Source organism: Nicotiana tabacum, chromosome 11 (genome assembly GCF_000715075.1).
Source record: "Nicotiana tabacum cultivar K326 chromosome 11, ASM71507v2, whole genome shotgun sequence".
Taxonomy (NCBI): Eukaryota; Viridiplantae; Streptophyta; class Magnoliopsida; order Solanales; family Solanaceae; genus Nicotiana; species Nicotiana tabacum.
Genome location: NC_134090.1, coordinates 120,569,908 through 120,595,696, shown reverse-complemented (window position 1 = coordinate 120,595,696; position 25,789 = coordinate 120,569,908). Strand labels below are relative to the sequence as shown.

General features: G+C 40.9%; 1 protein-coding gene across 1 annotated transcript; it reads left to right on the top strand.

The window, feature by feature from the left end:
• The first annotated feature begins 10,179 nt into the window (after window positions 1–10,179).
• On the top strand, window positions 10,180–12,760 carry LOC142166358 (uncharacterized). The gene is made up of 2 exons (XM_075225443.1): window positions 10,180–10,404; window positions 10,668–12,760. Exons 1-2 carry the CDS (start codon window positions 10,291–10,293, stop codon window positions 11,253–11,255), a joined length of 702 nt encoding a protein of 233 aa, XP_075081544.1. The 5' UTR covers window positions 10,180–10,290; the 3' UTR covers window positions 11,256–12,760.
• Window positions 12,761–25,789: the final 13,029 nt, after the last annotated feature.

Below are 25,789 nucleotides of genomic sequence, written 5' to 3'. Positions count from 1 at the left end.
GTACCCGCTGCGGCGTGCAGCCCGATCAATTTATTTATCGTCGACGACGCTCACTGGGGGTGTTCAGACACCGGGAGGGGCCCCTTACGGCCCAAGCGCAATATCAAGCCATCTAGTGGCATCAAATCTAGGCCCTCGGCCTCATATCAATATCAGTATAACACTGCTGCGGCGCGCAGCCCGATCCCATGGTATTATCACATCTGGCCCTTGGCCATACTCAGTCCAGAAACATTATTTAATATATCATTTTAGTTTCAAAACCGAGTAAAAAGTGGCTGAGTTGTAAAATAGTGGAAGAACGATACGACTGAGTTCAAGTAGTAAGTCAAAACAGTGAGGAAATAATGATAAAACTCCCAGAGGGTCCAAAATAGTTTGCACGAAGCCCAAATACAGTAATCAGTCCAAATAATGATGATAACAAATAAGCTTCAATCAAATACGCGGTAAAAGCATCACTCGGGACAGACCAAGTCACAATCCCCAATAGTAAACGACCCCACACTCATCATTAAGCGCGTGTCTCACCTCTATATAGCACTACGATGTGCAAATCCGGGGTTTCAAACATTCAGGACATCATTTACATTCATTACCTCGAACCGGCAAAAACTCTAGCTCGCGACGCCTTTGGCTCTCAAATCGGCCTCCTCGCACATCGAATCTGACCAAAACCAGAATGAATACGTCACAATATGCTAAGGGAACATAACCCAAACGAAAACAATCGAAAATATCAAAAATCTCGAAATTAGCAAAACCCGAGCCCCGAGCCCACTTCTCGAAACACAAAAATTTTCACATCATTAGATTCCTTATCACCCCACGATTCATACATACCAAAAGTTCTCAATTTCGACCTCAAATGGTCCCTCAAATCTCAATTAAAAAGTTCAAAATCTCAAGCCCTAGTTCTTCCAACTTTATCTTAAATTCCATGAATTTCTAGGTTAATTTCACAATAGAATCACGTCTTTGGTTCATAAAACTTACCTCTAATCAATTCTCCTTGAATCCCTCTTCAATCTACCTCAAAGAGCTCACAAAATGATCAACTATGGTGGAAAAATGGCTCAAAATCACGGAGGAAATGTCTTATAAACTTTCTGCCCAGTTCTGATATTCCTTCTTCGCGAACATGGTCAACGTCTCGTGTTCGCGAAGCACAAACTTACGTTGACCAATTTTTGCCCTACGCGAACGCGTCACACCAATCGCGAACGTAATGCTTCTGCCTCCTACACCTTCGCGAACGCGACAACCTTACGCGAACGCGATGAACAAAATGCCTTGGGCCCCAAATCCTTCTACGCGAACGCGAGGCACCTCTCGCGAATGCGAAGGCTTAATTCTGGTCTTCCTCAAATCCTTCTACGCGAACGCGATAAACCCCTCGCGAACGTGAAGGGTTATTTTCTGCAACACCTGAACTCCAAAAATCTGCAACTTTTCAACTTAGAAATGGTCCGATTGACCACCCGAAACTCACCCGAGGCCCCCGGGACCTCAACCAAGAGCACCAACATGTCCTAAAACCTCATTCAAACTTGTTCCCATCATCAAAACACCTCAAACAACTCCAAATCCATCAATTCACATCGAATTCAAGCCTAGCTTTTCTAAAAACATCCGAAACACGCTATTGATCAAAAACCCAACCAAACCACGTCCAAGTGACCTGAAATTTTGTACACACATCCCAAATCACATAAAGAACTACAGAAACTCTCGGAATTCCATTTCGACCCTCTGATTAAAATCTTGCCTATCAACCAGAAATTGCCAAAATACTAACTTCGCCAATTCAAGCCTAATTCTACACCGGAACTCCAAAACCACTTCCGATCACACTCCTAAGTCACAAATCACCTTCCGAAGCTAATCGAACCATCGGAACTCACATCCGATCCCTCTAACTCATAAGTCAACATCCGGTTGACTTTTACAACTTAAGCTTTCTTAAAAGAGACTAAGTGCCTCATTTCTTACCAAAACCACGCCAAACACAAACCAACTAACTCGACCACATAAAACACGGATAATGAAGCATAAAGAAGCAGAAATGGGGAAAACAGAGCAGTAACTCATGAGACGACTGGTCGGGTCGTCACATCCTCCCCAACTTAAACAAATGTTAGTCCTCGAACGAGTGAAGAAACATACCTAAAGCCTCAAATAGGTGAGGATATCTGCTCCGCATATCCCGCTCGGTCTCCCAGGTAGCCTCCTCCACGGGCAGACCTCTCCACTGCACTTTCACTGAAGCTATATCTTTTGACCTCAACTTCCGAACCTGACGACCCAAAATAGCTACTGGCTCCACATCAAAGGTCAAATCATCATCCAACTGAACCATGCTGAAATCCAAAACATGCGACGGATCTCCAATATACTTTCGGAGCATAGAAACATGAAATACCGGATGCACACTCGACAAGCTGGGCGGCAACGCAAGCTCATAAGCCACCTCCCCAATCATCCGAAGCACCTCAAAAGGCCCAATGAATCGAGGACTCAATTTCCCCTTCTTCCCAAATCTCATAACACCCTTCATGGGCGAAACCTTCAACAAAACCTTCTCACCAACCATATAGGATACATCTTGAACCTTCCGGCCTGCATAACACTTCTGACGTGACTGCGCTGTACGAAGTCTCTCCTGAATCACCTTCACCTTCTCTAAGGCATCCTAAACCAAATCCGTCCCTAATAGCCTAGCCTCGTCGGGCTTGAACCAACTAATTGGAGATCTACACCGCCTCCCATATAAAGCCTCATACAGAGCCATATGAATACTCGACTGGTAGCTGTTGTTGTAGGCAAACTCTGCAAGCGGTAGAAACTTATCCCATGAACCTCCTAAATCAATAACACAAGTACGCAACATGTCCTCCAATATATGAATAGTACGCTCGGACTGCCCGTCCGTCTGAGGATGAAAAGATGTGCTCAACTCCACCTGAGTACCCAACTCTCGCTGAACAGACTTCCAAAACTGGGAAGTAAACTGAGTACCCCTATCTGAGATGATGGAAACCGGAACACCATGCAACCGAACAATCTCCTGGATATATATCTCTGCTAACCGCTCTAAAGAATAAGTAGTACACACAGGAATGAAGTGCGCGAACTTGGTCAGCCGATCCACAATCACCAAAATAGCATCAAACTTCTTCAAAGTCCGAGGAAGTCCAACCACAAAGTCTATAGTGATCCTCTCCCACTTTCCACTCAGGAATAACCATCTGCTGAAGCAAGCCACCCGATCTCTGATACTCATATTTCACCTGCTGACAATTGAGACACCGAGTTACAAATCCCACAATATCTTTCTTCATTCTTCTCCACCAATAGTGTTGTCTCAAATCCTAATGCATATTCACCGCACCCGGATGAATGGAATACCGCAAGCTATGAGCCTCCTTCAGAATCAACTCTCTAAGCCCATCCACATTGGTCACACAGATCCGGCCCTGCATCCTCAACACACCATCATCATCGATGGCCATATCTTTGGCATCATCATGCTGAACTCTGTCCTTAAGGACAAGCAAATGCGGGTCATCATACTGGCGCTCTCTGATGCAATCATATAAGGAAGACCGAGAAACCACACAAGTCAACACCCGACTGGGCTCCGAAATATCTAGTCTCACAAACCAATTGGCCAAGGCCTGAACATCAACTGCAAATGGTCTCTCCCCAACTGGAATATATGCCAAACTGCCCATACTCACTGCCTTTCGGCTCAAAGCATCGGCCACCACATTGGCCTTTCCCGGATGATACAATATAGTGATATCATAATCTTTAAGCAACTCCAACCACCTCCGCTACCTCAAATTAAGATCCTTTTGCTTGAACAAATGCTGAAGACTGCGATGATCGGTGAATACCTCACAAGATACGCCATACAAGTAGTGCCTCCAAATCTTCAATGCATGAACTATGGCAGCCAACTCCAAATCATGAACAGGGTAGTTCTTCTCATGGGGCTTCAACTGACGAGAAGCATAAGCAATAACTCTACCTTCCTGCATCAATACACAATCAATCCCAACTCTCAAAGCATCACAATATACGGTATATGAACCTGAAGCTTATGGTAAAACCAACACTGGAGTTGTGGTCAAAGATGTCTTGAGCTTCTAAAAGCTCTCCTCACACTCGTCCGATCATACAAATGGGGTACCCTTCTAAGTCACCTTTTCAAGGGCGATACAATGGACGAGAATCCCTGAACAAACCGGCGATAATAGCCTGCCAACCTAAGGAAGCTACGAATCTCTTTGGTTGAGGAGGCCGAGGCCAACTCTGAACCGCCTCTATCTTCTTCGGATCAACCTGAATACCCTCGCTGGACACCACATGTCCCAAGAAAGCCACTGAACTGAGCCAAAACTCACACTTGGAGAATTTTGCATAAAGCTTCTCCTCCATCAATCCCTGCGATACAACTCGCAAATGCTCTGCGTGCTCCTCCTGACTACACGAGTACACCAGAATATCATTAATGAATACAATAACGAATGAATCTAGATAAGGTCGAATACACTGTTCATCAAATGCATGAACACTGCTTGGGCATTGGTCAGCCTGAAAGACATGACAAGAAACTTATAGTGACCATATCTAGTCTTGAAAGCAGACTTAAGAATATCTGAATCCCTGATCTTCAACTAGTGATAGCCCGAACAGAGATCAATCTTAGAGAACACCCTCTCTCCTTGAAGCTGGTAAAATAAATCGTCAATGCGAGGCAAAGGATACGTGTTCTTAATTGTTACCTTGTTCAATTGCCTGTAATCAATGCACATTCTCATTGTGCCATCCTTCTTCTTCACAAACAAAACCGGCGCACCCCACGGTGACAGACAAGGCCGAATGAACCCCTTATCTAGGAGTTCCTGAAGCTGTTCCTTCAATTCTTCAACTCTGGTGGTGCCATTCGATACGACGGAATAGAAATGGGCTGAGTGCCCGACACCAGGTCAATACCAAAATCAATATCCCTGTCCAATGGCATGCCTGATAGGTCTGCAGGAAACACTTCAGAAAAATCCCTCACAACGGGAACATAATCAATACTAGGAGTCTCAGCTCCAACATCCCTCACAACTGCTAGATAAGAAAGACAACCCTTTCCAACCATACGCTGGGACTTCAAGAAAGAGATCACTCTACTAGGAACATAATCAGTCATGCCACGCCACTCGATCCGCGGTACACCCGGCATAGCCAAAGTGATTGTCTTAGCATGACAGTCTAGAATAGCATGACACTGAGATAACCAATCCATGCCCAAAATAACATCAAAGTCCACCATGCTCAATAGCAATAGATCAACTCGGGTCTCCAGACCCCCAATAGTCACAACACATGATCAGTACACACAGTCCACAACAACAGTATCGCCCACCGAGGTAGATACATGAACAGGTAAAGCAAGAAACTCATGGGGCGTACCCAAATAATGAGCAAAATATGAGGACACATAAGAATATGTGGAATCGGGATCAAATAATACAGAGGCATCTCTGCGGCAGACTGAAATAATACCTGTAATGACAACATCTGAAGCGATAGCATCTGTCCTGCCTGGAATAGCATAAAGATGAGCCTGGCCACCGCCTGATCGACCTCCCCGTCTGGGGAGACCCCTGGCTGCCTGACCTCCACCCCTAGCTGGCTGGGCAGGTGGTGAAGTAACTGGAGCAAAGGTCGAGGGCTGACCCCTCTGCTGAAACTGACCATCACGAAGTCAAGGGCACTGCCTCCTCATATGTCCAAACTCTCCGCACTTTTAACAACTACCCGGTGCTGGAGATGGGGACTGAAGGGAACCCCTCGCACCAGAGTGACTAGTAGATGCACTCGGCGCAGAAGAACCCTAAGCTGATGGGGCACGAGATGAACTCTGAGCTGCGAGGGCGCTGAGTGAAGACTGGCCCTACTGAGACCCGTGATGACCACGACCTGAAGATGCCCCATGATATTGTGGACGGGCTGACTGAGCAGGCCTGAAAGAATGACCTCTACCATGTTGGAACTGGCCCCTCGAAGGAGCACCGCTGTTACTGCCCAATCCTCGAGGCCTCTTGGCCTCCCTCTCCTCTCGCTCCCAACAGTGAACCATCTCAATCTCACGAGCGACATCAACCACCTCCTCAAACGTAGCACCCAATACTCTCTCTCTAGTCATCAGAATACGGAGATGGTAGTTAAGGCCATCTACAAATCTCCTGATCCTCTCATGATCTATCGGAATCATCCAAATGGCATGACGAGCCAACTTAGAAAACCTCATCTCATACTAGGTCACGGTCATATCCCCCTGCGTCAACCACTCAAACTGCCTACGCAGCTCCTCTCTACGGGACTGCGGTACATACTTCTCCAAGAAGAGAGCGGAGAATTGCTGCCAAGAAAGGAGTGCTGCACCGACAGGCCTACGCCTCTCAAAATACTCCCACCAAGAAAAGGAAGCCCCCAAGAACTGAAAGGTGGTAAATACCACACCACTAGACTCAAGAATCCCTACTGTACGGAGCATCCACTGACACTTGTCAAGAAAATCCTGGGCATCCTCGCCCTCAGCACCACTGAACGACGGAGGCTGGAGCCTACCAAACCTCTCAAGACAACGCTGCTCATCATCCGACATAACTGGTACTACGAACTCCTAAACTGGTGCAACCGGCTGGGTTGGATGTGCCCCCGGCGTCTATAGTCCCTGCACTGCCTACTCAGGTGTGCGAGCAGCGGGGGTCTGATTGCCTCCCCCGGCCTGTGAATTAGCTGCTGCGGTAGTGGCTGAAACCGCCTAAGCCAGGCCAGTGCAAACTGATAAGATCTGTGCCAAGGCCTCCTGAAGACCCAGAATCACGATGGGCACAACTGGTGCCTGAACTGGTGCTGCTGGAACATCCGTAACTGGAGCCTGATCCAGAGCTAAGGCATTTGGTGGATCTGCAGGTGCTGCCTTCGCTACTCTACCTCTGCCATGACCATGACCTCACCCACGGCCTCTGGTGGTCTCAGCTGATGGCACTGGTGGTCGTCCGCCTCATCCGGTAGCTCGCGTCCTTACCATCTGTGAGAGAATAGAATAACAGAAGTTTTAGTTCTCGGATCAATAAAGTCGCACGACAAGAATTTCAAGAATGTGAAGTTTTTACTAAAGGTTCTGCAGCCTCTCGAGGATAAATACAGACGTCTTACTACCGATCCACGAGACTCTACTAAACCGGATCATGACTTGCGAGACCTATGTAACCTAAGCTCTGATACCAACTTGTCACAACCCCAACTTCGGTCGTGATGGCGCCCAACACACTACTAGGCAAGCCTGACCAACTAACAACCTCGACCTATTTCTCATGCAGTTCATTACTAGCCATCACAATTAGTTTACCAAATCATCATATTAGAAGTCTGAAGTAAGAGTTAAACATGCGTAATTTCAAATAATAATCCTACTACATAGGCCATATAGATCCGGTGTCACAAGTCTGAGCCTCTAATACAGGTTTACGAATCTAATACATATCAGTCTAGGGAAATGCGGATAAAACAAAAGGATAGAAGGGAGAGATCAGGGTTGCGGATGCCATGTAGCTACCTCGATGCTCCCGGATATACGCTGCTCAACTGAAGAATCCTCACTCAGCCTCAGATGCACTTGGATCTGCACGCAAGGTGCAGGGAGTAATGTGAGTACTCCGACCCATTGAGTAATAAACATAAATAATGGCTGAGAATAAGAAATAATGGAAGAACACATAGTAATCTATAATCCGACAGTTTAAAACAAGTTATATGGAAGCGATAAACCAATGTAATCAAAATATGAAAGATACTACAACAGATAAGCAGACAAGTGACAGTCAAATAAGGAAATGCAACACATAGTACGGTACCCTACGGTACCCGTTGCGGCGCGCAGCCCGATCCATTTATTTATCATCGATAGCGCTCACTGGGGGTGTAAAGACTCCGGGAGGGCCCCTTACGGCCCAAGCGCAATATCAAGCCATCTCGTGGCATCAAATCTAGGCCCTCGGCCTCATATCAATATCAGTATAACACTGTTGTGGCGTGCAGCCCGATCCCATGGTATCCTCACATCTGGCCCTTGGCCGTACTCAATCCAGAAATCATATAAGCCCCTCGGGCATTAGAAAAACAGTGGTTCTCCGCCCGAAACATTATTTAATATATCATTTTAGTTTAAAAATGGAGTAAAAAGTGGCTGAGTTTTAAAATAGTAGAAAAACAATATGACTGAGTTCAAGTAGTAAGTCGAAACAGTAAGGAAATAATGATAAAACTCCCCGGAGGGTCCAAAATAGTTGGCACGAAGCCCAAATATGGCAATCAGTCCAAATAATGATGATAACAAATAAGCTTCAATCAAATACGCAGTAAAAACATCACTCGGGACGGACCAAGTCACAATCTCCAATAGTAAACGACCCCATGCTCATCATTAAGCGCGTGTCTAACCTCAATATAGCACTACGATGTGCAAATCCGGGGTTTCAAACCCTCAGGACATCATTTACATTCATTACTCACCTCGAACCGGTAAAAACTCTAGCTCACGACGCCTTTCCCTCTCAAATCGGCCTCCTCGCACGTCGAATCTGACCAAAACCAAAACGAATACGTCACAATATGCTAAGGGAACATAACCCAAATCAAAACAATCGAAAAATATCAAAAATCTCGAAATTAGCAAAACCCGAGCCCCGGGCCCACTTCTCGAAACTCAAAAATTTTCACTTCATTAGATTCCTTATCACCCCACGAGTTCATACATACCAAAAGTTCTCAATTCCGACCTCAAATGATCCCTCAAATCCCAATTCAAAAGTTCAAAATCCCAAACCCTAGTTCTTCCAATTTTAGCTTAAATTCCATGAATTTCTAGGTTAATTTCACAATAGTCACGTTTTTGGTTCATAAAACTTACCTCCAATCAATTCTCCTTGAATACCTCTTCAATCTTCCTCAAAGAGCTCTCAAAATGATCAACTATGGTGGAAAAATGGCTCAAAATCGCGGAGGAAATGTCTTATAGACTTTCTACCCAGTTCTAATATTCATTCTTCGCGAACGCGGTCAACGTCTCGTGTTCGCGAAGCACAAACTTATGTTGACCAATTTTTGCCCAACGCGAACGTGTCACACCAATTGCGAACGCGACAACCTTACGCGAACGCGATGAACAAAATGCCTTGGACCCCAATTTGCTCTACACGATCGCGAGTGCCTTCTCGCGAATGCGATGCACTGCTTCCCATCCTTTCGCGAATGTGAGGCACCTCTTGCGAACGTGAAGGCTTAATTCTGGTCTTCCTCAAATCCTTCTACGCGAACGCGACATACCCCTTGCGAACGCGAAGGGTTATTTTCTGCAACACCCGAACTCCCAAAATCTGCAACTTTTCAACTTAGAAAATGGTCCGATTGACCACCCAAAACTCACCCGAGGCCCTTGGGACCTCAACCAAGAGCACCAACATGTCCTAAAACCTCATTCAAACTTGTTCCCATCATCAAAACACCTCAAACAATGCCAAATCCATCAATTCAAATCGAATTCAAGCCTAGCTTTTCTAAAAACTTCTGAAACACGCTTTAGATAAAAAACCCGACCAAACCACATCCAAGTGACCTGAAATTTTGCACACACATCCCAAATCACATAACGAAGCTACAACAACTCTCGGAATTCCATTCTGACCCTCGTATCAAAATCTCACCTATCAACCGGAAATCGCCAAAATACTAACTTCACTAATTCAAGCGTAATTCTACACCGGACCTCCAAAACCACTTCCGATCACACTCCTAAGTCACAAATCACCTTCCTAATCTAAACGAACCATCAGAACTTACATCCGACCCCTCTAACTCATAAGTCAACATCCGGTTGTCTTTTCCAACTTAAGCCTTCTTAAAAGAGACTAAGTGCCTCATTTCTTACCAAAACCACGCCAAACGGAAACCAACCAACTCAACCATAAAACATGGATAACGAAGCATAAAGAAGTAGAAATGGGGAAAACGGAGCGGTAACTCATGAGACGACTGGTCGGGTCGTCACAGTGAAGGAGAAATTGCCCTCAAAGTCAAGGCCATAAACCATCCACCGTATTTATAAACTCATATGTTTTATTTGTTTGAAACAGGGACGGAAATTGTGTCCAAATTAAAGCTTGGAAGTTTTATTTTCTCAAGTGTCGTGCCCAAATTTTGTCAGCACAAAGGCGGTTTGAGAAGATGAAAGAAAAATTTGTTCGATCTGCAGGAACCCTACATGAGGAAAAGCATGGTTCAGGGGCAAGGAATTTTGTTCGTTATGCAAGGATCCTCCAGAAAGAGAGCATGACTCAGGTATGTTCATTCAAGACCTTCATAGGTAACAAGATTTAGCGTAAGTTCCACCTTTATGAAATATAATTTAGCTTTAAAGTTGTCACTCTTAAGACGAGATTTAATTTGAAATTTTCAGAGCCCTCCTGGATAATGGGATTTAGCTTTTAAATTCTTAGAGCTCTTTTGTATAACATGATTCGATTAACACTCACAGATGTGCCTAGACACCAAATTAGGGCAGAAAAGTTTATTTTGTTTTGTCTGTTTTGTTGTAATGGCAGGTGCTCACCTGGAAAACAAGGGAATACAGTTCGAGTTTTGGCAATCAGACACCCACCTGGAGAACAAGGGAATACATTTCAAGTTTTGGCAATCAGACGCCCACCTGGAAAATAAGCGAATACAGTTCAAGTTTTGGAAATCAGGAGCCCACCTGGAGAATAAGCGAATACAGTTCAAGTTTTGGTAATCAGGCACCCACTAGGAGAACAAGGGAATACAGTTCAAGTTTTGGTAATCAGGCGCCACCTGGAGAACAAGGGAATATAGTTCAAGCTTTGGCAATCAGGTGCCCACTTGGAGAACAAGGAAATACAGTTCAAGTTTTTTGCAATCAGGCACCCACCTGGAGAACGAGGGAATACAGTTCATGTTTTTGCAATCAGACGCCCACCTGGAGAACAAGGGAATACAGTTCAAGATTTGACAATCAGGCGCCCACCTGGAGAACAAGGAAATACAGTTCAAGATTTGGCAATCAGGCGCCCGCCTGGAGAACAAGGGAATACAGTTCAAGATTTGGCAATCAGGCGCCCAGTTGGAGAACAAAGGAATACAGTTCAAGTTTAGGTAATCAGGCGCCCACCTAAAGAACAAGTGAATACAGTTCGAGTTTTGGAAATCAGGCGTCCACCTGGAGAACAAGGGAATACAGTTCAAGTTTTGGTAATCAGGTGCCCACCTAAAGAACAAGGGAATAGAGATCAAGTTATGGTAATCAGGCGCCCAGGTGGAGACAAGGGAATACAGTTCATGTTTTGGCAATCAGGTGCCCACCTGGAGAACAAGGGAATACAGTTCAAGTTTTGGCAATCAGGCACCTACCTGGAGAACAAGGGAATACAGTTCAAGTGTTTAGCAATCAGGCGCCCACCTGGAGAACAAGGGAATACAGTTCAAGTTTCGGCAATTAGGCGCCCAACTAGAGAACAAGGGAATACAGTTCAAGATTTGGCAATCAGGTGCCCACTTGGAGAACAGGGGAATACAGTTCAAGTTTTGGTAATTAGGCGCTCAACTGGAGAATAAGGGAATACATTTCAAGTTTTGGCAATCAGACGCCCACCTGGAGAACAAGGGAATACAGTTCAAGTTTTGGCAATCAGACACCCACAAGTTTTGGCAATCAGGTGCCCACCTGGAGAACAATGTAATACAGTTCAAGTTTTGGCAATCAGGCGCCCACCTAGAGAACAAGGGAATACAGTTCAACTTTTGGCAATTAGGTGTCCACTTGGAGAACAATGGAATACAGTTCAAGTGTTGGCAATCAGGTGCCCACCTGGATAACAAAGGAAGTCATTTCAGAATTCAATTCAAGTTAGAAGTAGCAGAAGTTCGCGGCAAGAATGCAAGTCAACAGTCCGAGATGATCAACAAAAGTTGGTCACAATCCAGAATAAAAAAAAAGAAATGTAAGAAGTGAATCCAAATGTAGAAGTAGATGAAAGATGTGAGATGCTGAAGACACGACTGAAGTCACAAGCATGGTCTGTCCGGTTTTGATTCGAAAAGCTGAAGAAGAATGAACTAGCACCTGCAGCTAGCAAGCGTTAGGGTTCAAATCTAAAGTCTGCATGAAGAACTATTCAAGTCTCAAGACCAAGCTTCAGAAGACTTATAGATAGGAATCTTGTAACTCGTAGTTGACAGGCTTAGTTAGCCTTTTTCATTTTGATTTTTGATGTAATAACAGTACCACGGACCGGTACATCGGCGGAATGACACCTCCACCGGCTCTCCACCTCAGCATACTCCATCACTGTTTCTACTTCTGAACTACACGTGGTCTGATTCCTTTATAGCCAAGGATATGTGGGCAGCTCAGATACCAAGGCTCGGTCACATTCTCCTTTCTCTTAGTTTTGGTCTTCCTAAATAAGGGTCTGGTCAAAAAACCTATCTGGTCGTTCTTTGTCTGAAAATACTTCATGTTTCCAATCAAAGAGGGGTAGCTGCAGACATGTGATTTTTGACCCTCCCCGAGATTTCAGCCATTTTAGCGTAAAATATTTCGTTTAGGCCTAATATCAATATTTCAATTAATTTTGACTCTTTTACTTTATCTTACCAAAAAATGAAAATTACCAAAAAATATTTCTTCTTTTTAGTTGTTGTTAGTTTATATACCTTTCGTAAAACTAAAAAAAATACAAAAAATAGTACCTTATTTTTATTTTAATATGATATTTGAAAATATATAAAAAAGGTTTGTATTAACGATTAGTCTTATCTTAATAGTTATTTTACTTAAGTAGAATTAACTGGTAAATGAGGTCATATTTTTAGTCTTGTTCACGGAGAAATAATAAAATTTGGGCTCAAACGACCCATTTTTATGCCTAATATTCGGATCTAGCCCATAACAACCCAAACCCAATACCAACTAAACTAACCCTAACACCCTTAAAAACCTAAAGACCCTGAAAGATCTAGGGGAGCCCTTTGTAAACATAGAGACCCCCTCCCCCCGATCGGTCTTCATCTCCAAAAGAAGACAAGCTTCTTTCCATGGCAAAAATGAGAGAACCTCACCCCTAAGCAACAACCGTTACACACAAGACCCCTCCCCCCCTCTTTGAATTCCATCTTCTTCGTCATCCCCAAGCAACAACCCTATTTCCCTCTTCTTTAACATCAACAACCTAGACACCCAACCGTTAAAACTCACCAGAAACCAACCCCACCAGCTAGAACAGAAGCGTCAAAAAGACCAACCAACGACCCCTGCTTCTGAACAACCCAAAACGAGTCAAAATTTTAGTTTTGCCTCTTGATTATGGTCTCAAAGATGGAGTTTGTCCGGAGCTGATTTAATTCACCGTCTGAGGTCCGAGTTCGTCGTTCCGGTTGGAGTACATCTCGTCTTGATGTTTTGGATTGGCTTGCTGCTGGATTTTGCATATCTAGATTCGTTTATACCTTCTCTAATCATTTCAAACATCAATTGAAAGCTCATTTTCAGGTTCCTTCCTGGTTCCCTTTCTCCCTAACGTTCCGAGTTTGTGACTGTTAACAGAGTTGTGGTCGTAATGTGATTGTTAGTAATTTTCATGAATATTTCTATTTGGTTTGGCTGAGTTTACATGTAAATTGAGTTTTGAAATTTTCCGTTCTTCAATTTGATACAAATCCGTAGGTTCTTGACAGATAGTTTGAAAGGGATTGTGTTTGAATGCTGCCTCAAAGTTTGTTTTACACTCGACCAAGCTTTCGCGATTTGTTCCCTTTTTTTTCACTTGTTTTTAATTAGGAAACTAGACAATTATATCATAGCTGCCTCTGTTTAACTTGCTGAAATTCAGATTGAGGCATCTATTTTGGTTCTGTTTGCTTTAAGCTGTTGTGTGGATCGACGAACGTTCATTGTCTTGAGCAAGCATATTATATCTATGTTAGAATGCTAAATGGTTATTATGTTGACATTTTCTTAAGCATTATGCCTCCACTTTGTTGTACCTATTGGAGTTTGAGCTATTGTCCTTGGTCAGTATGATCTCGCGAAGTGTTAATTCAAGTATATGAAGTTTGGAGTTGTTGGTTCACTCTACCAGTTCTGTTTGAAAACACTCAACATCCTGTCATTTGTTTTCGTCTACTAATTAAAAATCAACCATGGCTAAGGTTTAAAAGAATTGATTTCTTGCTTTCGATTTTTGAGCTCGTCTTGCTGGCATAATTGAACCTGAACATGAGTAGTTGATAAAATTGGAATGCCTATGGTTGTAGCTCAATGTCGGGCTGAATTGCATTCGGGTGGCTAGTATTCAGATCCATTTGTCTCTGTTGATCTGTTTTGAACTTGTGGCTTGATATGCATATAGTTTGAGTGTTGTTATTCTTCATGTTTTCAAAGATCATGTTTCAAAATTTATTAATTGAAAGTTCTGTTGGATTACTCTAGTAGCTGAATCACATTCTCAGGTCCTACTGTTGAGCTCATACCACGTGAGAGTGCTGAAAGTTTTTTTAATTGATTGTGAAAAAGGATTTTTCATTCAAAGAGAGGTAGTTCATTCACATTTGAGAGGAAGTGATAATTCAAGTTCAAATTTTTTGTTCGGTTTAGCTGAGTTGGTGATAAAAGCTGTTGGCTTTCAAGTGAACATGTTAGTCTTGTTACTATGCTGATTAAGGATCACATTTGGATGGCTTCTTATTCTCTGTTAAAACATGCCAATAGTTTAGTTGAAGTCTAAGGACAATATGAATTCTTGCTAACTTCACACTTCATTGATTTGTTTCTACATTGATCAACATTTCATTGACTAGGATTTTGGCATTCTTTGTATTGATTCTGTTTCCCCGTTAACTTAGAAGTTTGTTAGGAAACGAAATGAATCAGAAATAGGAGCTCTCATTTAGTTTTGTTTCATTTGCTTATATTATTACTTAACCGCTAGGAATATGCTTAAGCCGACTACATTTGCGTAAGCAAACTTTTTGGCACGTAAGTAATCATCGCAAGTACGGGTACGATTCCCGTGTCGTAGTTATGATATCTAATTTCAAATTAGTTTTAAATATGAATATCCATAGTTCATTTAGTTGAATGCTTTTCCTTTAATAAAATTGAGGTGTTCCATCCAATCACTTAGTCTATGGCCCTCACATCGATACCTTAACTAGTGTAGAAAAATGCCCTGAACTTTTGTAGTTAGCTTTAGGCGCATTTAATTAAATAAATTGTCATATCTATGGGTACGGTTCCCGTGATGTAGTTGTAATGCCTAATTTCTAAAATTTGGGGTACATTTATGTGACACGACCAAAATTTAATTTTGTTAAAAAATTGACATGTTGTAGATCGTGGGTACGGTTCCCGTGACATGATTCGCAATGTGTGTTAAATAAATAACTGTATGATAAACGTGGATTACTAAAAACGGTTAAAAGTGGGTAAAATGCACATAGGTTTTAAAAAATGTTTCAAAATCAGATAAATAGGCCAGTATTAATAGTTGAGTGACGTGCTAAAATCACGGAACCGGGAATACCTAACACTTTCTCCCAGGTTAATAAAATTCCTTATCCGAATTTTTGTATTTCGCGGACTGTAAAACAGAGTCAATATTTTCTCGATTCGGGATTTCAAACCGGTGACTTGGGACACCATAAATCATCCTAAGTGGCAGCAACTCTAAATTTTAAATAAGTAATCTTATTTCGATTGTCACTTAAATTGAAAAAAACTCCCTTATACCCCTTTCCGGGGTAGTAAAAAAGAGGTGTGACAATGTATTTTGAGGTTTCTTATGTACACTCAGTAGAGTTTATGACTCAGTATTACCGGGTTTTGGGATTTATGTGACTATTGTATTCCACTTATAGTTATGTTATGGCATTTTCAACTTCCATTAATATTTTAGTTGGTGTTTGGTTCTGTTGATCTTGCTATGTGAGAGGCTTACCTAGTTCTAGGAACTAGGTGCCATCATGATCTTCAATGTATGTAACATCCAAGGTAACATGATAACTTACTTTATGTACTTCCAAATATGATCTCATTTTTTGTCTTACATTAGTTTACTTATGACTCACATTGATGTACGAAAACATGGGGTATAACATCATTCCCCCTTTTGGAATATTCGTCTGTGCGCTTATCAGTCTCATAAACCATAGCTGTTATGCATAATTTAATATTGCCCTTGCCATCTAGGCAACTGTTTTATGAATAAATCCGAGGCTAGGGCATTCCCCCCTTTAGGCCTCTTTCTCACACCACGACTTGTTGTAGGAATTCCTCCAATCTCGTAACTGTTGTGACATACTGTCATGCAGTCTGTACGACTTTGTCCTTGTATGTGCGCCTATGTGACTCTTCTCTCATTTTTCCATCATATTTTAGCCAATCTCTAGGTCTCACTTTGTGAACATATACAGAACTATGACAAGATGTCCCTCTGGGAATCTATAGGTGTACTGAAGTTTTTCACTTGGTACTTTGTCGAACTTATGTCTAATGCTATATCTTGTTTCATAGCCTCAATTATCTATACTTATGGCTTTACTATATCTAGGTATCTTATACTATACCACAACCCTTACTTTTATTTATTATGGCCAAGGTCTTCTACCCAACTCCAGGTTATTCGCTTACTGCTTATCCTATAGGTATAAATTTAAGTCCCTTAATGCTTCCTCATTACTACTCATCTTAAGAATGACAACCACCTATCTCACACTTTGGAACATTCATCCATCTATTGTTGCTTCACCTTAAATTGATCTATTATCTATCACTGATCACTTAAAACCTCTTATGTAATATATTGTCACTAGGGCTCACGTTTCATCGGGAAACATCTGGAGTTGGTGTCCTGATCTACTTAGGGTCAATACTATACTTCAATAATCGTATTTCATAGCATCCCAATGTGATTCACCTTATCGGGATATTTTAATCCCATACAATTCATGAAATCCCCTTTCCTTTGAATCATTACCCAATCAAAGGCCTAAACGTCATCCTCTTATCTACCACAATTACACCCTTATTCTACCAGTAGGGAAAAATCCCATCTTTCTAAATTCTCCTAGTCTTAAACTCCTCTGAGTTCACTCATTCTATACTGAGCTTTTTATAACTTATGGAAACCATCAGCTCTCTTGTTGTGATGGGTTTAATCTCGAGGACTTACCTAATCTTGTCTCCTTCTCACTCACCTTTTCTTATCCTTACTTCTGTCTACCTAAAACCTTGCCGCTCTACCATACATTAGCTTGCGACCTACATATATCTATTTATACTACTCGCAAACTTCCTTTAACTTGCTAGCACCATATATTTTCTTATGTTATTCTGGAACCTCAAGAGAGATATCATATCGTCTCTAACTCTTCTTTACTCTATTAACTAGACCTCTCTATATTTTGAAACCATAGGCTGGAAGATATGCCACTGATGACAACAATATCAATTTCTTGATACAGAATTATGACGCTTCCAGCCCTCTATCTGATATATGGATTGTTTGTAACCTTTTGTACTTGGGCATCTCGTACCTTCTTCACATGTACCTTACTTACCTTTAAATCTTGCATCGTATCTTCTATCTCTTTCGTAATGTTACACCCAGTAAGTTTAACAACCTTGCTACCGATATATATATACATTTGATATGGTATTTTAAGTGGAACAATTTTTGTAAAAAATAAAGTCTGAAAAATATGATTTTATATAATTATTAATATTACTACTTTTGAATATGCTTTAAATTATACACATAATATGAGAAAGCTTATGAGATTTTTTTTATTGTAAAGTTAGAAATTATTTTCTCACAAGAAAAAGGTTATCTTTTTACCATTTTAAGAATTAAGCGTACGAAAATTTGTATTCTTTATATGAGATTAGAAAAATTAGAAGTTGAGAAAATATATGTATTTTTACATGAATGTTTTAGTGAAATAATAGTATATGTATTTTATATGGTACCGCATGACCATGATAGTAAAGTGTATAAAGTGTGTTAAAAGTAAGTAGTATTTTAAGTAATTTGAGATAATTCTTAATTATGCGAGTAAATTAGTAATTATCTAAAATAATTGGGATAAGGACATCACATGGCAGCAACACAAATCAAACAAAGTGACTCATCAATTAAATTGAAAGGTGGCATCATACACCAAGTTTTGAAGCTTGAAACATTGATATCGTGGTTATAATAGGGTAAAGGAATAAAGTACTCGAGTGTGTTAGCTAGTAGCCCAAAGGCTATGCATTTTACTCTTTTCTCTGTTTCTCCTTTTGAACTTGGTTAATAGACAAAGTAAAAGATGCATAAACGAAGTAGAGCTGAATATGGTGTATAATTATTTTAAAAAAATTTCCATGGACAAGATAAGAATTACGTTTTTCCCTGGTAAAGCACATAGTTCCAAGCCTTTGGATAAGGGTAATGAGCCAAAACGTGATTTGCATCAGCAATTCATATGAAATGGCTTAATACTATAGCAATGTAGTTGCTTCGAGCTTTTCATACAACTTGTTCCGTGTTTTATCGCAATAAACATGTGTTAGCGGGATTGTCAAAAGAATCGACTCAGATATGTTAAGACTATCCCTTCCTTCTTTAGGCATGATCCAAGTAACGATACATAAACGTAATGATATTCCATAAGTAGTTCTACTCTTAGCAGTTAATGATGCCCATGTTATTCATTCCCGTAAAGTGATATTCAAGCATGTCTAAGTACATATCTAGTTCCCTATTGAGGTATATGATAAATATATTAATGTTCATAATATAAGTGACATGCACCCACACTCACAACTAATTTTTTCTAACAAAAAATGTTAAAAGTGTTTGTCAACTACTATACTATGTCCACAAGAAGAATAGTCTTCAGCTATTATTGTTTATCTGTTGGTTTCCAAAGATAGTTTCAGCTAGTAATACATTCTTGCAAGACTATTTTTCCTTTCAGTGACTTTCATAAGCAATTGACTTAAGGAAAGAAGATATATCTCCTGAGTTAATTATCTATAAAAAGAATAGGCTGTATATCCTTAGTTTGCAAAATTTAGGATAGTCTATTGGAGGGCCTAGCTTTGGAATTCTGGAGATATTCTGCAGTGTGAGATTGAAGGCTTATTCCAGGCTAATTTCAAGACCCTTGAGGTCCTTGAGGCATTTACCAACAGTTGTGAAGTTATGTATCATCATTTACCACCGAGCTACGGCCGGTCCGGTAGTCATGCATTTACCACTGAGCTACAGCCGGTTGGGTAATTACATATTTACCATCGAGCTACGGCCGCTTGGGAAGCTACATATTTACCATCGAGCTACGGCTGGTTGGGCAGTTACGTATTTACCACCGAGCTATGGCTGATCGGGCAGTCATGCATTTACCACCGCGCTACAGCCGATCGGGCAGTTACTACTGATCAGTTGGGTCAGTCATGCATCATACATATGGATAATAGTCTCAAAGAGAAGCATTATATATATATAGATAATCAATTTTAATAAGTATGCATATATGGTGGCACTTCAGAGATTCAGGTTGATTCTTATATGTCTTTAATTAATGTTGGATAATGGTTATGTTTCAGTTCTGCCTTACATACTCAGTACATTACTCGTACTGACGTCCTTTTTTTGGGGACGCTGCATTCATTCCTGTAGGTATAGATAATCAGTTTGACGAGTCCTCATAGTAGACGAGATTGGCATTCAACGAAGGATCGGTAAGACTCCACCTTATTCGGAGTGCAACCGAGTCTATGAGTCATCATTTCAGAGTTTTGCTACAGACTTATAGGTAGGCGGGTACCCTGTCCCATTTGATGTCAAACAATCTTAGAGGCTTTGTAGATAGAGGTTCATTTTGTACAGTATGTTAGATACCTTGACGGCCCATATGTATTCATGTTTTAAGAACGATGGTTCATTGATACAATGCTTGCCCACTTATAGTTGTACATTACAAGTTGTGGCCATGTTGGTCCATGATAGTTAGAAAAAACAATGAGTTATAAAGTGGTTTGCTCGAGCTAGTACGGCACCAGGTGCCAGCCATGCCTCCCCAGGTAGGGGCGTGACACATAACCTCCATTCCACATAGGTGGAATTCACATCCACACCTTAAAGATCTATTATAATACTTCGACATCGTGTGCATACACAATCCGGCGAAGGCTTCATACCGACTTCTTATGAGGTTGGTACTGTTCTAACTAGATTTATCGTTGAGCCATTATAGAATATTGCTATTGTACTATCTCTTTTGTACCTCTGATATTTACAGTGATTATACAATGTTCTGAATCACGATTTCTATACTCATCAGGGTCTAATAATCAGACTCCTAATTCATTTAGCTGATGTAACTCTTTAGTTTCCTCTTATATCTCAGCCTTTAAGTAGGCTTACTTTATCTTCTGATCTGCGACTCGTGGTATTAGTTATTACTTTAGCCTCTCGTAGACTCTATGGAACATCTATGATATAACCTTCTAGCAATTTAAGCTTTTGTATGTGACATGGACTCAATTCTTTCTTTTAACTTATACTGGAGTCTCCTGTAGCTGTATCGTTGTCAACATATATGCTGCATGGATAACACTCCAAAATCTTATGTGTGTTCATAACGTAACTAACTCTGGGTCATAGATCGAATAATCCTTTTCATGCCTTCTCAGCTTTTATTAAAAGTAAGCAATTACTTTTCTTGGTCGTTCTACCACTTGTTCCATGAATATTTGGCTTATCTTAGTGCCTACATATATTGGAATTTTGTGCAACTCATATGATCTCGAATATTAATTTTTTCCTCGTTCATTAGCCACGATAGGTTCCACTTTATTATGGAGTGTATACAATGTTGTAGTGATACAGTTGTTATAAGATCATTTCCTCTTTAGATCACTATGTTTAGCTTGAAACCTTCTTCCTTATTTTCTCAGCTAGTCTTTCATTGCAGTGCTTATGGAAGACCCTCTGACTCTTGTAAAGCTGTGAGCTTATTACAGTATATACCCCACGGAATTTCTAATGTTCTTACTCACCTATCATTATATTTAGTTACTTACCTCCATGCCCTTGTGCTCGTAGGATTGCTTCTGAATTGAATTTCAATTGTCTCCCTAGTGGCACTATCTTTTATTTCTGTAACACTTATATTGTACCTTCTACTACCCCAACTCCTATCTGAATATTCCTCAAGGATTACGATGTCGTATATGCGAGATTGAATTTCCTATGCTGGGTTTCACTATATTTTTCTTGCATGATCTACTCATTTATCTAAGACCTCTTGTCTAGACATAACTAAGCTCTTCCTGAATTAACTACTAACTACTTGTTAGTCCATGCTCATATTTTCTCTTGGGTTATGTCTTTTGTCTTAACTTACCTTTTGCACTGGCTCCTAATGTATCAAATATTCATTCTCACTTATTTATCAATAACATCTAGTGTGGGACCCATTACTCCTTCTCCCGACATCGTGCTTGAATAATGTTTTGAAGTCGTAACATATCTATAGGATCTGAATAAATGCAATTTCATTCATTTTGCCTTTTACTGCATTCTTTCTTTACTATTCTATAGTTACTTGAACTACATAACTCCGCCATACTACCATATCACACTGTCTTCCCCCTTTAGGGGAGGACGAGCATTTAATGCTATGAAGATTTACCTATATATGGTTTACCTCTTTATCTTTGGCGTCTTTTCATGTCTGCACTGACTCTTACTCGCCTTGCGGTAACCCTTCTCTACCAGGGATAACTGAATTCCTTACGCACAAGGATGACACTTACGGTAACTGGTACACTTAGTCCCTTAAGCTTAACTTTGCTCAAAGTTTTTGCTTTGGAGGAGCTTCTTCCTGAATGACCTTTAAAGGTTATTCTTATGTTGTCCATTTTATTATTGTTGGAATACGATCTTTGAAATTATCTTGATGTCGACTATTATCATATCATTCGATCCCTAATTGATGTTCAATTTATCTTGTTCACTAGCCCATGCTGATTTCTCTTACTCCGGGGGTCTAAATTTTGTACTGGTAATCACATTGGACTCACCAACTCATTTCTTAAAATGAGGATATGACTTTTGGCCTATACTCTTTTATTATCTCAAAGCTTGTCACCTCATGTCTTTTCCTTCACTTGACTATAAACTCTGTCATCATATCATATTTTGATTTACCGTTATCACCCATTTATCACATCTTACCCGTAATGCTTCATTTACTCTCTTCTTATTCTCCTACTAATATCTCTGTTTTTACCTTATTGTAAAAACTTCAACAAAACATTCTTTCACTTTTATCTCTCCTTGCTTTATCTCACTGGTTCTTCGGGTCACCTATTATTCTCTTTTTACTAGGGGCGGGAGTCATGCTAAAGTAATTATTTATCTTTTCTGGGATGCCACTACATTTCTTCTGATATTTTTGAACATTCTAGTATTCATATCTGATTGTACTATTCTAGAGGGAACCATCTGATATGCATGATCTAATAGGGCCTCAAACAGGGCCACATCATCAAGAATTCTCTCTCTACTAATGCCCTTACCTGCTGCTATATTAGCCCTCTGGCTATATGTAATTTTTCAAATTGCAAGCATCTCTATAATTAGCAAACATAAGTCTTGGCTCAAACTCTTATGACTCAGCTTTATAGCATGATGTGTATTTGAAAGAAGGGTAACATACTCCAAAATGCCTTGTAGCTTCCTGTTTATGTAATGTGGTGCACAACACATCTATAAACAAGGCTCTACTAGACACCGCTTGAAGACTCCGAAGGACAGAACTGCTCTGATACCATGTTTTTCTCGCCCCAAACCAGAAGAGGCATGGCCGGCACCCAGTGCCATACTCGACCGAAGCGTACCACTCTGTAACTGTAAACTCTAGAGGGATAACCTACAACTTAGGCCTATGAGGCCATATTCTGAATCGTCTTAAAATAACGTCTCTCTCATATGTGGGGTAAACATACCCAAAAGCTGATATATATAACTGTGTAGGCCGAGAAAGTCGCCATGAACATCTACTGATATACAAAATATAGAAGACTCGTCTACAAGCCTCTAAAGATAACTGAACTGTAGCATGGTCGGGACAGGGCCTCGACCTACCCATCAAACCTGTATACATAAAATGGACTCTAAGGTCTAGACCTAGTAACTTCGAGGAAGTAGAGCTTACCGACCAAGCTGATGTTTGACTCTGCCTGCTGAGAGGGTCTGTCCAGCTATCAATCACGACCTGCATGCATGAAGTGCAGCATCCCCGACAAAAAGAACGTTAGTACGAAATAATGTACCGAGTATGTAAGGCAATAAAATAACTAAAAGCTGAAACTGAATTGATAATATAATAACTGAAAGTAACTTGGAGTCAAAGATAATCTGAAGATATGCTTACTTGCTGATACTGACTTAACTCTCTCAATATAGTAAGTAACATAGTTTTCTGGCCTTATAAGGCTCGGTATGTTTAACTGCTCTACCATAGTAGACTTGCTCATAAGCGCTTGGCCATACTAGGCTCTGTATCTCGGCAATTCTAGGCTCGCTCATAGGCACTCGACCACAGTACGCTCGGTATATAACTTCCTATCTGACCAGCAGTTGCCCAATTAGAGCTTGCCCATCGATTATAGCTCAATAATGGTGAAAATACTATTGTATACGGTCAAAATTGTATGCCTCCGACTTATAGGCTTGTGGGCACGTCTTGAGTCCGAGTCCGGGGAAGATCAAGTTTGAGATCGAGGAACCAAACCCGAGTTCAAAGGCGAAGAACGATGAATACCGAGGTCGAGTGTGTTCGACTCCGAAATAGTACCATTATGGATTTGTACCAGAACGAGTTAGATTCTTGCTACGTCCCCAAAGTCATGGTGCAAATCCCAAAATATGATTGTACTATTCTATTCTAGGCGGTTAGACAACTGTACCAAGAATATTCCTTACTGTAAATAGAAATATTCCTTATTTAGGGTTCCCCTATTATATAAAGGGGACCCCAATCATTGTAAGACCATATAATCACTGAGAATAGAATATGCTTTCTACCTTTTTGCCTACTGTTCATAAGAATTGTCCTTTAACTTTATTGTTATTACTTTATTTTATTACTTAATTGTTCTTATTGCCTTAAGCCACCTTGAGGTCACTAAGCTCGAGGTCACTGTAGCTAAGTAACATTGGTTTGATTTACTTCTATCTTTCATTTCTACTTCATATTTCTTGATAATTAATTGGTATTGAACTAAATCACATATTTTTAAAATCACTAATTAAATGTAATTGTTACTCGTATGTTTGAGGTAAACAGTTTGACGCCCACCGTGGGGATAAAGATAATTGTGATTATTTCTTTACTAATTTTCATTATACACGTTGCTTTTGAACTTTTTCTTGTCAAAGATTTTTTGATTCTCAGGCTAAAACATGTCTAGCTCACAAAACGCACCCATTTATGACAACGAAGGTCTTGGGGAAAATAGCAATACAGGAGTCGGTGTACCACCGATAAACCTAGGGGAAATGCCAAATGTGGAACCTGTTAATGTTAGTTCACACATTTCTTTGAATGCAGATCTAGGCGCGGACCCTTAAGGAGATATACGCAGGGATGCCCGGCCTGGTGGCCAAAGAACACAAGGAATGGAAGAAGGGGAAGTCAGCCTCCAAGTGATATTTGAGATGTTGCAGGCTCAACAAATCGCCATCGCTCAACTTCAGAGCCAGAATAGAACTCCAAACACAGCCAAACTAGTAAACACTCGGCGTACTGAACCAGCGTTGGAAAGACCAGATGAAAGTGGCCCCAGGACTGACCCCACAATTATGAGAATGCTCAAGGAACTAACCAAGAAGGTCCAGTCCAGAAAAAAAACGTTGAAGACAATGACAAGAAGGTGAAAACTTATAACTACCGGGTAGACCAGATACCGAGGGCACCTCCAGTTTTGAAAGGTCTAGACGCCAAAAAGTTCATACAAAAACCATTCCCCCCGAGTACCGCTCCGATGCCTATTCCCAAGAAGTTTTTCATGCCCTATATACCCAAATATAATGGGACAACCGACCCTAACGAGCATATAACTTCATACACTTGTGGGATTAAAGGAAGTGACTTGAATGACGATGAAATCGAGTTAGTTTTGTTGAAAAAATTTGGCAAACACTACAAAGGGAGTTATGATTTGGTATCACAACTTAGCTCCTAACTTCATTGATTCATTTGCTATGCTGGAAGATGCGTTTGAGAAAGCACACATCAGGGCCATAAAGGTGGCCACGAGAAAATCGGACGTTTTCAAAATAAAGCAAAGGAATGACGAGATGCTAAGGGAGTTTGTGTGCCGATTTCAGATGGAAAGAGTGGAATTACCACTTATCAATCAAAGATCAAGGTCGAGGATGACCAGTTGGGATCCCCTTCGGGTTCAGTTAATCCTAATAGATTTGCAACCAAGCCCCTGAGGAACACAGACCAAGAATCGAGATTCAACAAAGAACGGTATCAGCCATATGCCGATCGAAGGAATAGCAGGCCGAGCCGCAACACTCCTCGGAGCGATTGGAGACACGATCGAAGTCAAAGTTCTCGGGGACTCATGAGTAAAAGCGAGTTGGAT

What these genes read in the sequence shown, in the direction of transcription:
- LOC142166358 (XM_075225443.1), top strand. Translation starts at nt 10,291, where the DNA reads ATGAAAGAAAAATTTGTTCGATCTGCAGGAACCCTACATGAGGAAAAG. An exon ending in AGAAAGAGAGCATGACTCAG is followed by an intron (nt 10,405 to 10,667) that starts GTATGTTCATTC and finishes TTGTAATGGCAG; the next exon opens with GTGCTCACCTGGAAAACAAG.